The sequence below is a fragment of the Primulina eburnea genome, chromosome 10, assembly GCF_022965805.1.
Source record: "Primulina eburnea isolate SZY01 chromosome 10, ASM2296580v1, whole genome shotgun sequence".
In the NCBI taxonomy this organism is placed as follows: Eukaryota; Viridiplantae; Streptophyta; class Magnoliopsida; order Lamiales; family Gesneriaceae; genus Primulina; species Primulina eburnea.
In genome coordinates, this window is record NC_133110.1 from 25,775,257 (window position 1) to 25,790,980 (window position 15,724).

The 15,724-nt window shown below is 36.8% G+C and overlaps 1 protein-coding gene across 1 annotated transcript; it reads left to right on the top strand.

Moving 5' to 3' along the window:
• Nucleotides 1–15,007: 15,007 nt before the first annotated feature.
• Nucleotides 15,008–15,472, top strand: LOC140802813 (secreted RxLR effector protein 161-like). The gene has a single exon (XM_073158437.1). It carries the CDS (start codon nt 15,008–15,010, stop codon nt 15,470–15,472), a length of 465 nt encoding a protein of 154 aa, XP_073014538.1.
• Nucleotides 15,473–15,724: the final 252 nt, after the last annotated feature.

Genomic DNA, 15,724 nt, shown 5'->3' on the forward strand with positions numbered 1-15,724 from the left:
GAAAATTTGAAATATATAGCTCGAAAGTGACTAGAACTTCGCTAGTGAAGCTTGAAAAATTATAAAAAATTTTGATACAGTATTATGTGTCTTTTGTTATTTTAAGGCCTCTATTTATAGGTTTCCAAAAGTGAGCTGAAAGGTCATCAATTCATGGTCGTTCATTACATTTAAATGTCGTTATTTTGCTCTTATGAGGTTTGTTACAAGTCAATGTGTATTTAGATGAACGTTTCCATTAGAATTCTTCTACTTAATTGTGTCATCACTTGGAATTTTTGTGCTTAATTGTACCATAATTTTTCAGTTCTTCACATCTTTCTCTCCTTATTGGAAGTTTCGAGGCGAAAATTCTTGAAGTGGCTTGTCTTGCAAAAATTTAAGGATATAGTTCTCACATTTTGTCTTCTAAATCCCATGTAGATTCTCTCTCGGGGTGATTTGACCATTGTATCTTAACATATAGAATAGTTTTTTTGTCTTAGTACTTGGTTTTTTGTGTCCACAATTCGAATAGAAGCTTCTTTATATTTCAGCTCTTCCTTCAGATTCTCTTCTATTAATAATGTTCTGGTTTCAATAATATGAATAGGATCTGAAATATATCTTCGTAGTTTCGAAACCTAGAAGACATTATGGATCCTTGACATGTTTGGTTGGAGTGATAATCTGTAACTGTTCTCATTTTCTCTAGAATTTCAAAAGAACATATCTACTATTCATTTTCTCAGTCTTATTGAATCGGATCACAACTTTCATTGGTGACACTTTCAAATATACTTTTCTCCATTTTCAAATTTCACTAGTCTTCTCTTCAGATCAGCCCAACTTTTTCTATCGATCATGTGCAACCTTTATTCTCTCCTTGATTGTAGTAACTTTATCCACTGTTTCTTAAAATAGTTCGGGTCTAGTTTTTGCTTTTTCTCCTAATGAATCCCAATATAGTGGTGATCAACATTGTCTCCCATACAGAGTTTCGTATAGTGACATTCGAAGTGCATCTGTGGTAACTGTTATTGTAAGCGAACTCAATCAAGGGCAGATGTTCTGTGGGGACCCGGACGCTAATCATCTTCTTAATCGTTATTGGGATTTAAATTATCAGTTCTGATAAACAGGGTCTAAAAATTTTCTTTTTAAATTATAACTGCGGAAGGTAATGGAATCTAAATAATATATATGTCTGTATATAAAAATACAAATTCAATATTAAAATACACTAATGTACAACATTCTAATCTAAGGTTCACTACTAAAGTTCTAGTAGTAAAATCCAATCTACTGCAAGTCCGGAATCACCACGCTAACTCGTCTTCTCTCATCGTCATCTCGACCCTGATCCAGCCCCACCTGTTGTCATGCACACATACAAAACACGACAACAGCCGGATAACTCCGGTGAGAATAAATCCCAGTATAAAACATGGTAAGCATGTATATAAGCACACTAGTTCATAAACCATGCGATCATGTATAAACACAATATATTTCATAATCTATGAAATAAATCAAATAAGCATGCAACTCAAATAAGATAAACATGCATATAAACAATCTAAATCATAAAACATGCTAGCACAACTGAAAGCAATAACGATGGGTCCCATGATCTAGGAGCCACATCCATATGAACATGAGGTCTTAATCAAATCATGTCTAGGCTTGACTCGATCTATAACTCTAGGGATCCCGGGGTGAATAAGACGTCACTACCTACCCTCCAATCGGGGTAATGAACGTCTCATTCCTAGACTTCGGTCTGAGCTGTATCAACGGCGGCAATAAGAGTAATACCTACTCCTATGCTGAGATACACCGAAACGTCTAGCTGTTTGACAATGCCTGTCAAAGACTCTCCTATCTTAGATGCAATGAATATCAATATGTAAACAAAGTATAATCATATTCATATCTGAATATCACACTGATCATACATGCTTGAATACAAATCTGAAATCAAAGCATAAACATGTTACACTATATCTAATAATACTAGTATGTGATTTTGGTTGGGAAACTCAAATAATATCTTATTTGAGTTATGCTTCCCGAATATCACATGAATCATACCTTTGTCTTCCTGATCTGATGAAGACGACGTCTCGAAGTCGAATTTGTCCATATCTGATCTGAAATGACAATAACCAATACACGGTATCAATGTGCAATCCAATTCAAAATTTGTCTGGTCAATATCTGAATAAACTACAATCTGATTCATATCAACAATATCACAAGATACAGAAACCAATACTGAATCTGATCAATCTGTACCCACTGATGTTTAGACGGCATAACAATACAGTCTTGTAACCCCGTCAATCTTAACATCACAATTATAATACCAGAATTCCTAATAAATCTCAGTACAATCTATAACTTCAGTATCTGTACACTTTAAAATGAATAACAGCATAATTCTGATAGTAATCTCAATCAAATCAACTCTAAAATTCATAACAATGCCATAACCAGTCTATTTCTAAATCTGACTTCGATTCTACAATATCTACGGTAGTAGAAACACCATATCTGAATCATATTCAATTCTGACAACATCATAGAATCAAATCTTGTCTAAACGTAATAAAACTTACGTCCTTGCGTAGCCTGCGTTGATAGGAACACAGTACCGAAGTCGGATTTCAATTCAGATAAACGATTTGCTCGTAAATCAATTTCTAAAGAAAAAGAACAAAGCTTTTCCCTAAACCCTCGATTTCCTCCTTCCAATTCTGAAGAATTGCATGCCAATATATATACATATATATATATACATACATTCCGTGCATGCAAAGCAAATGGCACAACCTTTGTGCAACACGTCTCGCGCATATGCGCGGTCACTACTCGCGCATATGCGCGAGACCTACTGTCTCGGCGAAAGTACTACTCGCGCATATGCGCCATTATTTCCGCGCATATGCGCCACCCCTACTGGCCCTCCCGCGCATATGCGCCATCTCCGTCGCGCATATGCGCCGATGGTACTGGCCTTGCCGCGCATGTGCGCGCATTATCTCGCGCATGTGCGCGTAAGCCTCGGCCAGCTCCGCGCATGTGCGCCAATCCATACAGCGCATGTGCGCGGGGCTCTTTCTTGGCACACACATTTACACCTTTCTCATGTGTTCTAATCCGATCCGTTCCATCTATAATTATCGCGATTAATTCAATAAGTCATTTCAGATTAATCTCAGATTACGGTAATTATATCCAAAGCATTTCAGATTACGATAATTAAATTCCCGGGCATTACATTTCTCCCCCTCTTAAATCTGAGTTCGTCCTCGAACTCACCAATCATCAAACCACATTTATCAGAAGAAATATATAACAGAGTTTAACATCCAAACTCATCTCACTAACAACATTTTGAGGTCTCTTTCTTTAACTCATTCTAGCCGAATCAATCTCTGATTGTAGTCTGGAATCAGAATTCATCAAGTATCTCAGTCGGATAACATTGACTATACAACATCCGTATATATACTAATTGCAATCCATAACAAAACAATACCACCTGTAGTTGCTATCCCATATTTTTATCCCAATCAAGGACCTATTCTATCTTCGGTTTCAAATACCAATCGTCATCATCCGACATTGGTTTCCTACATCTATCCATTCTGAATTATCTTGATAACTAGTGCTAACATTCAGCACTAGAGTTCTACCAATATCTTTCAATATCTGAACAAGACACTCCGACTACCTGTCAATTTGTGAACAATCTGCCAGAGAGAGCTTATGATATAATCTACCACAAGTACACACTTAATCGTAATCATAGTCTGATATACTCTACTCGAAATCATCATTCTAGTCAATCTGACTATTTCTTTGACAGGGATCTCTGTCACCTAGTTCTGTTTGTACATCATCTTTACAAACTACTAGATATAGATTGAACAATCTATCAATCACGATCATACCATATCCCAATCTGAAGAAAATGGCGGTAATTTCATTACCTCAGTCCTAGAAATGTACTTCCATTTCTATTCAGGATTATACTAAGTCGGTAATAATCTTCTGAGTTCTATCTTTCTAACTTCTACTGTTAGCGATTCGGACACATCGGTACAATTTCTGCCAACATTTCGGTACAAATTCTGTTATAACTGATTAAATCTGTCTATACCAACACTATTTGTTCGAATATCATACATTCTGAAATATCTGAATGAAAATTGAATCCCCTGCGGTGCATTTCTGACACTACTTGTGACTTCATATTCGAACTATCCGGTATAAACAATCAGTTAATAATATAAAATAATGAAGAAATACCTACCTGGCATTCGGCTCTGACTACCCATATCAAAAGCTATAAATAATTCTGAAACATTCTGACATCACACAATAGAAGTAGTCTGTCTGATACAAACACAAAGTCACATATCTGTTACTGTAAACGATACTCTGCTCTGATTTCAACTGTTTACAATAAACTGTATTACACTGATTCACAATAATGGTAATATCACATCGAATTCTGAATAGAAAGAACTTATACAGATCTAGTGAGTTTAAGAAACTCATAACATAATAAATTCTGGCTGGCTGACCAATCTTCATACTGCCCAGATCAACTGCTATATCTCATCTGCAATTAGAATATACTCCCAACCAATATAAAATGTCTCAAATACTGATTTAGAACAATAACAATACTCAGCAGATATACAGCAATACGAGAATAAGATAATCAGAAGAAGATAATCTGCCCAAACCAGCTAATAAAGTTCTGACATCTTTGACATTCTGCTAATTTTGATATTTCTGATACTGCATAGTCTGAATAAAAACCTGTATCAATAACTGTATACCGGATTCCTACCTGACCCATCTCTGTATACAAGAACACCGTTTTCTGAATAATCAACAAAAGCTTCAAATATTTAATTAGTCCGTCAGATACTGTGCATATATCCTCAGATCATAGATTTAACAAGTCTAAATCTTCAGAACACTTCTGAATACAGACTCTATCAATCTAGAAACAGAATCTGAAATATCGACGAACAAATACTCAATCAATTGTATTCTTCAGCCCCTACTTTAATCTGTCAATTCTTTCACTTCATTCTGTACTGAATGCTAACTAAACACAGTACTTGGTATCGATTCAATTCTAAAATCTATCTTTCTGATACAAAACAAATCTGACATCTTATCTAACGATTAGCAATCTACTCGTACATTACTATCAAATTTGTAATTGTTAGGCTCGATTTCAGTGGATCTACTGGATACATAAGGATGCCATCTGTTCCTTTCTGTAATAATCGAGCCCTAAACAATACAATTTTCTAAGGGATTCTGGATCTAAAATCCTCATTTATCAACTAGATCGGGTCTAAATCTTACCATTTCTGGAACACATTCTACGATATTTCTGTACTTGTTTAGCATATACATGTCAATAATGCAATCCAAATCAGACAATTACAAGTACATCAAATCTAATCCAGTCCCATCCTCATCTAACTGTAGTATATAATATGTCACAGAAATTTCTGATATCAACATATTCCTCAACAGCCAAGGAATCAATACTACAGTATACACAGACCCAACAGATACAGCATATCTTCATGCTATCCAGTCACAGATACTCATAAATAATGCATTAGTACATATCAATACCTATGCATATAATCATACAAGAAATAGTACCTGTTGTGAATTCTGAGTCTGCTCTTCAGTCATTATCACCAATGACCCTGCTCTTTAAGATCTTCGAGAACCCTTCTGGGGACAAACCTTAGCAAAGTGTCCCGTTTGCTTACACACATTACATTTACCAAGCACTCCTTTACATTGTTCTGTGGAATGTCGCCCTCCACACGTCCTACAATACACTCCGGTATAGCTCGGACTAGGAGTGCTAGAACTAGAGGAATCACTTCCTAACTTCTTGAACTGTTTCTTTTGAATCTTCAATGGTTCTTTCTTCCTATCAGTGCTGCTGCCAATCTCAACTCTAGAAGGCAGTTGCTGTGGATTTGATGTTGGAAGATCATATAAGACTCCCTGTTGTCCTGTCAGAACCGTTTCTGCTCTTTTGGCCTTGTTCAAGGTATCAGCAAAACTACTCGATGGCTTCACATTCACCAATGTACGTATTTCTGGATTTAATCCCTGAATGAACTGACTAGATATAGCATGATCATTTCTAGCTATAAAAGGGGCAAACCGTAACAAGGTGAAGAACTGTGCCAAATACTCATCGATACTCATCTGTCCTTGTCTTAGGTTCGTGAACTCTGCACTTCTGTCCTCTCTATATGATACGGGGAAGAATCTTTGGTAGAACTCAACCTTGAAGATCTTCCATGTAATCACTGAACGAATCTGCTCTAAAGCTCCTTTGGTGAGTAACCACCATCTTCTTGCAGTCTCATGCAATTGGTTCTCAACAATCCTAATTCTACACTCATCTGTGAAATTTAGGAATTCAAATAACATTTCTGTCTCCTCAAGCCACTTCTCACAATCTGCTGACGTCTCATTTCCCTTCAGAACCGACGGCTGAAACGACTGGAACCTCTGTACCTGTGTTTCCATCTGAATTTCTGAGGTTCTGACCTACCTGTCTGATCATATGAAGTACTGCCTCTTTCTGGAATTCTTCTGGGCGGTACATCTGATTACCAAACACATTAGTAATCTAGTACTACAAATCTGTACCAATCTTTCTCTGATCATGATCATCTTACTGCTGATCATGAATCCGATCTGATTCATATTCAAGCATACATAATACCAATTCAAATCATATAATCAGGTAAACATGTATCTTTAAGCAGTAACACATAGTCTCATGCTAGCACACAATGTCAGTCAACATTAAAATCAATCTCATGCTAGCACACACATGCAAGGAAAGAAAATTCATCTACCCCGCTCATTATCTTCTATCTCAATCTAAGTCAATCTAAAAAAATCTATCAGTTCTGACTATCTCAATCTAAAGATCTACCTCTAAAGGATCTTGGCTAAAAGATCAAATCTCTAAAGGAACTAACTTCTACGATATCCATCGCTAAGGAATCTATAACTCTGAAAGAACTATCCTCGCTCTGATACCACCTGTTGTGGGGACCCGGACGCTAATCATCTTCTTAATCGTTATTGGGATTTAAATTATCAGTTCTGATAAACAGGGTCTAAAAATTTTCTTTTTAAATTATAACTGCGGAAGGTAATGGAATCTAAATACTATATATGTCTGTATATAAAAATACAAATTCAATATTAAAATACACTAATGTACAACATTCTAATCTAAGGTTCACTACTAAAGTTCTAGTAGTAAAATCCAATCTACTGCAAGTCCGGAATCACCACGCTAACTCGTCTTCTCTCATCGTCATCTCGACCCTGATCCAGCCCCACCTGTTGTCATGCACACATACAAAACACGACAACAGCCGGATAACTCCGGTGAGAATAAATCCCAGTATAAAACATGGTAAGCATGTATATAAGCACACTAGTTCATAAACCATGCGATCATGTATAAACACAATATATTTCATAATCTATGAAATAAATCAAATAAGCATGCAACTCAAATAAGATAAACATGCATATAAACAATCTAAATCATAAAACATGCTAGCACAACTGAAAGCAATAACGATGGGTCCCATGATCTAGGAGCCACATCCATATGAACATGAGGTCTTAATCAAATCATGTCTAGGCTTGACTCGATCTATAACTCTAGGGATCCCGGGGTGAATAAGACGTCACTACCTACCCTCCAATCGGGGTAATGAACGTCTCATTCCTAGACTTCGGTCTGAGCTGTATCAACGGCGGCAATAAGAGTAATACCTACTCCTATGCTGAGATACACCGAAACGTCTAGCTGTTTGACAATGCCTGTCAAAGACTCTCCTATCTTAGATGCAATGAATATCAATATATAAACAAAGTATAATCATATTCATATCTGAATATCACACTGATCATACATGCTTGAATACAAATCTGAAATCAAAGCATAAACATGTTACACTATATCTAATAATACTAGTATGTGATTTTGGTTGGGAAACTCAAATAATATCTTATTTGAGTTATGCTTCCCGAATATCACATGAATCATACCTTTGTCTTCCTGATCTGATGAAGACGACGTCTCGAAGTCGAATTTGTCCATATCTGATCTGAAATGACAATAACCAATACACGGTATCAATGTGCAATCCAATTCAAAATTTGTCTGGTCAATATCTGAATAAACTACAATCTGATTCATATAAAAAATATCACAAGATACAGAAACCAATACTGAATCTGATCAATCTGTACCCACTGATGTTTAGACGGCATAACAATACAGTCTTGTAACCCCGTCAATCTTAACATCACAATTATAATACCAGAATTCCTAATAAATCTCAGTACAATCTATAACTTCAGTATCTGTACACTTTAAAATGAATAACAGCATAATTCTGATAGTAATCTCAATCAAATCAACTCTAAAATTCATAACAATGCCATAACCAGTCTATTTCTAAATCTGACTTCGATTCTACAATATCTACGGTAGTAGAAACACCATATCTGAATCATATTCAATTCTGACAACATCATAGAATCAAATCTTGTCTAAACGTAATAAAACTTACGTCCTTGCGTAGCCTGCGTTGATAGGAACACAGTACCGAAGTCGGATTTCAATTCAGATAAACGATTTGCTCGTAAATCAATTTCTAAAGAAAAAGAACAAAGCTTTTCCCTAAACCCTCGATTTCCTCCTTCCAATTCTGAAGAATTGCATGCCAATATATATATACATATATATATATACATACATTCCGTGCATGCAAAGCAAATGGCACAACCTTTGTGCAACACGTCTCGCGCATATGCGCGGTCACTACTCGCGCATATGCGCGAGACCTACTGTCTCGGCGAAAGTACTACTCGCGCATATGCGCCATTATTTCCGCACATATGCGCCACCCCTACTGGCCCTCCCGCGCATATGCGCCATCTCCGTCGCGCATATGCGCCGATGGTACTGGCCTTGCCGCGCATGTGCGCGCATTATCTCGCGCATGTGCGCGTAAGCCTCGGCCAGCTCCGCGCATGTGCGCCAATCCATACAGCGCATGTGCGCGGGGCTCTTTCTTGGCACACACATTTACACCTTTCTCATGTGTTCTAATCCGATCTGTTCCGTCTATAATTATCGCGATTAATTCAATAAGTCATTTCAGATTAATCTCATATTACGGTAATTATATCCAAAGCATTTCAGATTACGATAATTAAATTCCCTGGCATTACATGTTCACTCCAATTACCACTGAAGTTTATAACAGAAACTCTCAACGTATCCTCGAGATTTTGTATTGTCTTCTCAGTTTAGCCATCAGTTTGAGTTGATACGTAGTACTAAAAGTAACTTTAGCCCCCATAGCTTGCTAAAAGATCTTCAAAAAATGGAATACAAATCGCACAATATTATCCATGTACAATGTAGACAGCTTGTCTATAATACAGTTCATGCGAACTAGTAGAAAGTGCGTAGATTTCGTGAGTCTATTTACAATTACACATGTATCATCATGAATTTTTCTTAAATTCGGTAAAAATACTAAAAATTCCATGAAAATATGTTCCTATTTCCATTCTATAAATACCAATGCTTTCAACAATATCTCTTTATTAAGATCGTTGGTGCTTTGTTATGACATGTTGGTACACTTGACATCTAGAGAGAAACTCTGCAATATCTCTTTTCATTTTGTTCCAACAAAAACTTTTTCCAATTGTCGGTACATCTTTGTGCTGATAAGATGGATGGAGAATTTTAATTTATGTGCTTTTGACATTACTTGTTGTCAAAGATTTTCGATATCTGGCACATCTGTCCACGTGTTCATCCATTGAATTCCGTCTTTTTCTACTTGAAAATTTTGTTTCTTTCTCTATTTGGCTGGTTCTTTTAGTTTTTCTAATACATGGTCTCGATTTTGATTCAGCATGACTATCTATCAAAAGCATGGTTGCACCGAGAGTGAAGCTAGGGAGATTTTACCCATATTATTCAGAATCAGCATCAGCTACCTTGCTTGTCTCATTTAGATGGTAGCTTATTGTTAAGTTTTAGTCTTTAAAGAGTCCAATCTACCGCCTTTGTCTCATATTTAATTTTTTATGAATGAACAAGTACTTGAGACTTTGGTAGTCAGTGAAGATTTCACACTTGGCTTCGTAAAGATAGTGTCTCCAGATTTTTAAAGAAAAAACCAATGTTGTTAGCTCGAGATCATGTGTAGGTTAATTCTCCTCATACAGATTTAACTGTATTGTTGCGTATGCAATTGAACTTTCTCTTACATTATCACACATCCGAGACCTTGCTTCGATACATCATTGTGGATGGTGAAATCCTTTTCTTCAGTTAGTAATACTAACAGTGGCGTAGAAACAAGTTCCTCTTTTAGAAAATTCAATATTTTTCTCACATTCTTCGTTCCAGCTAAATTTGGAGTTATATTGAGTGATTTTTGTGAGTAATACTGCTATCGAGGAAATCCTTCAATGAATTTCCGATATTAGCGTGCCAGACCTAGAAAACTTATAATCTCGGTATTGGCCACTCCATGATCGCTTCCACTTTCTTTGGATCATTGATGCTCTTGCTTCTGAAATAATATGACCCAAGAAAGTCATGCTCTTTAGCCAAAATTCGGATTTTTTGAGCTTGACGTACAAATTCCTTCTCTCTTAGTGTATGAAGAGTGAGATGAAGGTGCACTTTGTGGTCCTCCTCATTTGGTTAATATACAAGAAAATCATCGATAAAAACCACCACAATTTTATCAAGAACCGACTTACACACTCTGTTAATGAGACCTATGAATGCAATTGGAGCATTATTTAATCCAAATGGCATTCCTAATGGCTGTTTTAGGAATGTCTTCTGGTTTGACCTTAAATTGATGAAAGCGTGACCTCAGATCAAGCTTCGAAAAGATCCTAGATCCTTTGAGTTGATCAAAAAAGTCATCTATCCTTGGAATATATTATTTGTTCTTGATTGTGATCTTGTTTAATTCTCTGTGATTGATTCACAATATCATGCTCTCATCCTTCTTCTTACCAGACAGGACTGGATCTTCCCAAGGAGAAGCACTTGGTTATAATTTACTTCTTATCCAACAGCTCCTGGAGTTGTTTTTTAGCTCCTTTAGTTCTGTTGGGGCCATTTGGTAGAGTTCCTTTGAGATTGAGTCAACATCGGGTACAAAATTAATCTCGAACTCAACTTCACTATCTGGGATCATCCCGGGTAACTCTTATAAGAAAATGTCTGGAAATTCTCGTACCACTTGACTATCTTCTAGCTTGAGCTCAACTTGTTCTTTTATTTCACTTACAAATGCTAGATAGACCTCTTATCTAGACAAATTTTAAAAATGAAATCCCTTATTTTGGATCAGATCCAGAATCTAAATCACGTCCATCAAAAGAAAAACTAAAATAAAGTTTAATATTTACTTGTCTTCCATCAATGATTGTTGCATGATGAACGCTACTCGCAGTCAGTGTCTGACTCATACAATTGGGGAGGACTGGAATCCAGAAAGCTGTGACTTCCACTGACATATTTGACGTGAACTACGTGGAACTCCCATGATTTCGACTCATAAAATTTGGAAATCTCATGGCTACCATCCACTAAGGTTCGACATTGACAGCCGGGCTCGACCCGTGAAGAAAAAGTGGATCATATTATTGGACCCTCCTCAAACGCAAGACAAAACTACGTGAGGGTTGCAATAAGACTCTACCTTTTAAAAATTGTGATTGAATGATATTATTTAGGACCATGATTTAGCAATTGGGCATTGCATACTCACTGAGAAAATTGTATTTCCCGTTTTCATCAAAGGGTGGTGAAAATATCAAAATAGTGGGAGGCAATTCGTAAAAACAAAAGTCCATATTTTGCATCTTACAAAATATTTTAAAATAGTAAGTAACGTTTATTCTCTTTCTATTTCAGTATATTTGCGATGTCGTCTCGAAACTCACTATCTGTTATTCTCGATCAAAAAAAGTTAACTAGACCTAACTATCACGGTTCGCTGAGGATTTAAAAATCGTTTTAAATTTTGAGAAAATAGTGTATGTGCTCAAGAAAGTTCCTCCAAAACAGGAAGCTGCCATTTCCCTTGCTGAGGAATTAGCCAAGCTTGATAAATGGTGAGACCATGATTTTAAAGTTAAGAGCTATATCCTAGCTTTTATGTCAAACGATCTCCAGAGGCAGTTTGAGGAAACTGCAAATGCTGCTGATATTTAAGCCACCTACAAGAGTTGTACAATGAACAAACGTGTCCGCTGAGGCACACTACTGTCAAAGAACTCATGACAACAAGCCTGCAAGAAGGGGGCCTCGATCCTTGAGCATGGCATGAGGATGATTGAGCTCATTGACAAGTTAAACTTAGACCTTGTTATCTTCAATGAACAGTCAAATGACATTCAACTGTTGTCGATGTCATTGTCGTTTGATGCTTTGTAGTAAACTTCAACATGAACAAGTTGGAGGCTAGCTTTGAAGAGCTGGTCAACATGCTGACTAGTTATGAAGCCACCATCAAGAAGGAAAAACATGTTTTCTTCGTGGGATCTTCGTCTGAGACGAAGAAAGAGCCAAAAAAGAAGGCTAAGAAGCGTTATTGTCCTTCCAAGAAAAACAAACCCAGCAAGAAACTGGCTGCAAACACTTATAAAGGGTCCGAAAAGCCTAAGAAAGTAGAAGATGTTTGTATCCACATCAAGAAGCCTAGAACCGCAAGCGCAATTGCAGGTAGTATCTTGCCCAAAAGAGTTCTGGCAAATATATTTTTTATATTGAAATAAATATCTCAATTAATTCAACTTCTTGGGTATTGGATAACATATGCGGATCTCATTTATGCAATAATTTGTATGTGATGATAAGAAGTAGAAGGCTGCGGGAAAGTGAGACCTTCCTGATCATAGACAATGGAGCAAGGGTTGTTGCACTGGATATAAGAGATTTTTATTTAATGTTAAACAAAAAATTTGAGTTACTGAGAGATGTTTTGTTTGTTCAAAATTTGATTAAAGCACATTTTTGACACGCTAAGCTATGCAATATTTCCTCAAGAAGGATACACAAGCTAGTGGGAGAGGGTATATTTGACTCGTCAGACATAAACTCTCTAAGGACATGTTGGTCTTGTCTAAAAAGAAAGATGACCAAAGCCCATTTCCAGGGGAAATAGGAACGTACACATGATCTGTTGGATTTGATCCATACAGATGTGTATGGCCCGCTAAGTGTTAGCATAAAATATGGTCAACCCTACTTCACTACCTTTAATTATGAAATTCAAGGTATGGCTCTGTGTATTTATTGAAATACAAGTCTGGAGCCTTTAAAAAATTCAAAGAATTCGAGCGGACGTATATAAACAATTAGGAAAGATTATTAAATAATTTGATGAGATCGAGATGAAGAATACTTGAGTACCGAGTTCCAAAACTACTTTTTAAAGAGAATGGGATTCTCTCATAGTGGAACCCACCTGCCATACCCTAGTTGAATGGTGTGTTAGAACATCGTAATCGGACATTGATAGACATGGTTCAATCTATGGTGAGATTCACTAAATTGCCACCATCCCTTTGGGGATTTGTGCTTGAAACAATGACAAAGTTGTTGAACCAAGTTTATACAAAGGCAGTGGATAAAAATCCATATGAGATATGAATGGGAAAGCCGCCCAAATATTCTTACTTAAGAATATGGGGATTTCCTGCTTACGTGAAGCAGGAAGTGAGAAAAAAATTGGACAGTAGAGTCAATTTGTGCTACTTTGTGGGATATCCAAAGATTTCTGTTGGATATTACTCTATGATCCTAATGAAACAAATGTATTTTTTCCAGGAATGCCACCTTCTTAGAGAAAGAGTTTCTATTGGATAGAAAAGACGGGATGATAAAAGTCAATGATATTCATGAATCACCCACTACAACTACAGAAATAGCAGAATCCACACCCCAACAGTCAATCGAAGAAACACAAGTTCCCAGGAAATCCGAAAGGGTCTCAAGGACGCCTAATAGGATGAGCCTACTTCTTGAAGAGGGCCAAGGTGGGCTCATTCCTGGATGTGATTTAAGAAACTTCAAGGAAGAACTATCTGATGTCGATTCATCTAAATGGCTTGAAGTCATGCACTCCGAGATGGACTCCATGTATTCAGGTGAAGTCAAGTAGATTCACCTGAGGGAATTGTTCCCATAGGATACAAATAGATTTACAAAAAAAAAAACTTGGGGCAGATGGAAAGGTGGTGACCTTCAAAGCTAGATCCGTAGTAAAAAGATATACTCAAAGCCATTGTGTTGATTATGAGAAAACTTTTCTCCAATCGTGAAGTTCAAGTCCATTAAGATACTACTAGCCATAGCAGCATGATATAACTATGAAATATGACAGATGGATGTGAAGACAACGTTCCTTAATGAGGACATTAAAGAAGAGATTTACATGTCACAACCTGAAGGATTCACTTCAGTAGGAAGTAAGCATAAATTATGCAAATTTCAGAGATCCATTTATGGACTCAAACAGGCATCAAAGAGCTAGAACCTCATATTTGGAAAAACTATCAAAGAGTTTGATTTTTCCAAGGATCCTGATGAGCCATGTGTAGACAAAAAAGTTAGTGGGAGTGCGGTCACATTCCTAGTAATTTAAGATAGTGACATATTACTCATTGGGAATGATGTAGGAGTGTATCAATCAACTAAAGTGTGGTTGGCTGATAAATTCTTCATGAAAGATATAGGTAAAACATCCTACGTATTAAGAATATAGATCTATAAAGATATATCAAATCGGATGCTAGGGCTCATCCAGTCCTCATATATCGATATCATACTGAGAAGATTCTCTTGGAGGAGTCCAAGAGAGGATATCTCCCAATGTCTCATGGTGTGACTCTATATAAGTCTATGTTCCCTATGACTGACGAAAAGATAGAAACCATTCGCCTCATTCCATATGCGTCTGCTATAGACAATATTATGTATGATATTATATCAACTCGAGCTGATATTGCATATGCACTGAGTGTTTCTAGACGATATCACTGGAATCTTGGTTCATTGTATTGGAAAGCCGTGAAGGACATTCTTAAGTACTTGAGAAGAACTAAGAACTTGTTCTTGGTTTATGGTAATGTAGAATTAAAATTGGAAAACTATATTGATTATATCTTCCAATCAGATGTAGATGATTCGAAATTAACCTCTATATTTGTATTCAAGATCAATGGTGATGTTATCTCTTGGAAGAAGCAAGACACCACAGCGGATTCAACCACTGAAATCGAATACATTGTTGCAGCAAAAGAGAGTGTTTGGATGAGGATTTCATTCAAGAGTTAGGTGTCATTCCTCAAGCAGTTGATCCAGTCCCGGTCTACTGTGACAACACTGGTGTTGTTGCGCAAGAAAAGTAACCGATGACTCATCAACGATCCAAACATATACTGAGGAAGTTCCACATAACTAAGGAGATTGTGGGAAGATGAGACATGTCGGTAGAGATAGTTGCATCTACAGACAAAATTGTTGATCCACTGATGAAGCCCCTGCCAAGACCATTGTTTGAGAAGCATCGTGAGGCAATGGGTCTGA

What these genes read in the sequence shown, in the direction of transcription:
- LOC140802813 (XM_073158437.1), top strand. Translation starts at nt 15,008, where the DNA reads ATGTCTCATGGTGTGACTCTATATAAGTCTATGTTCCCTATGACTGAC.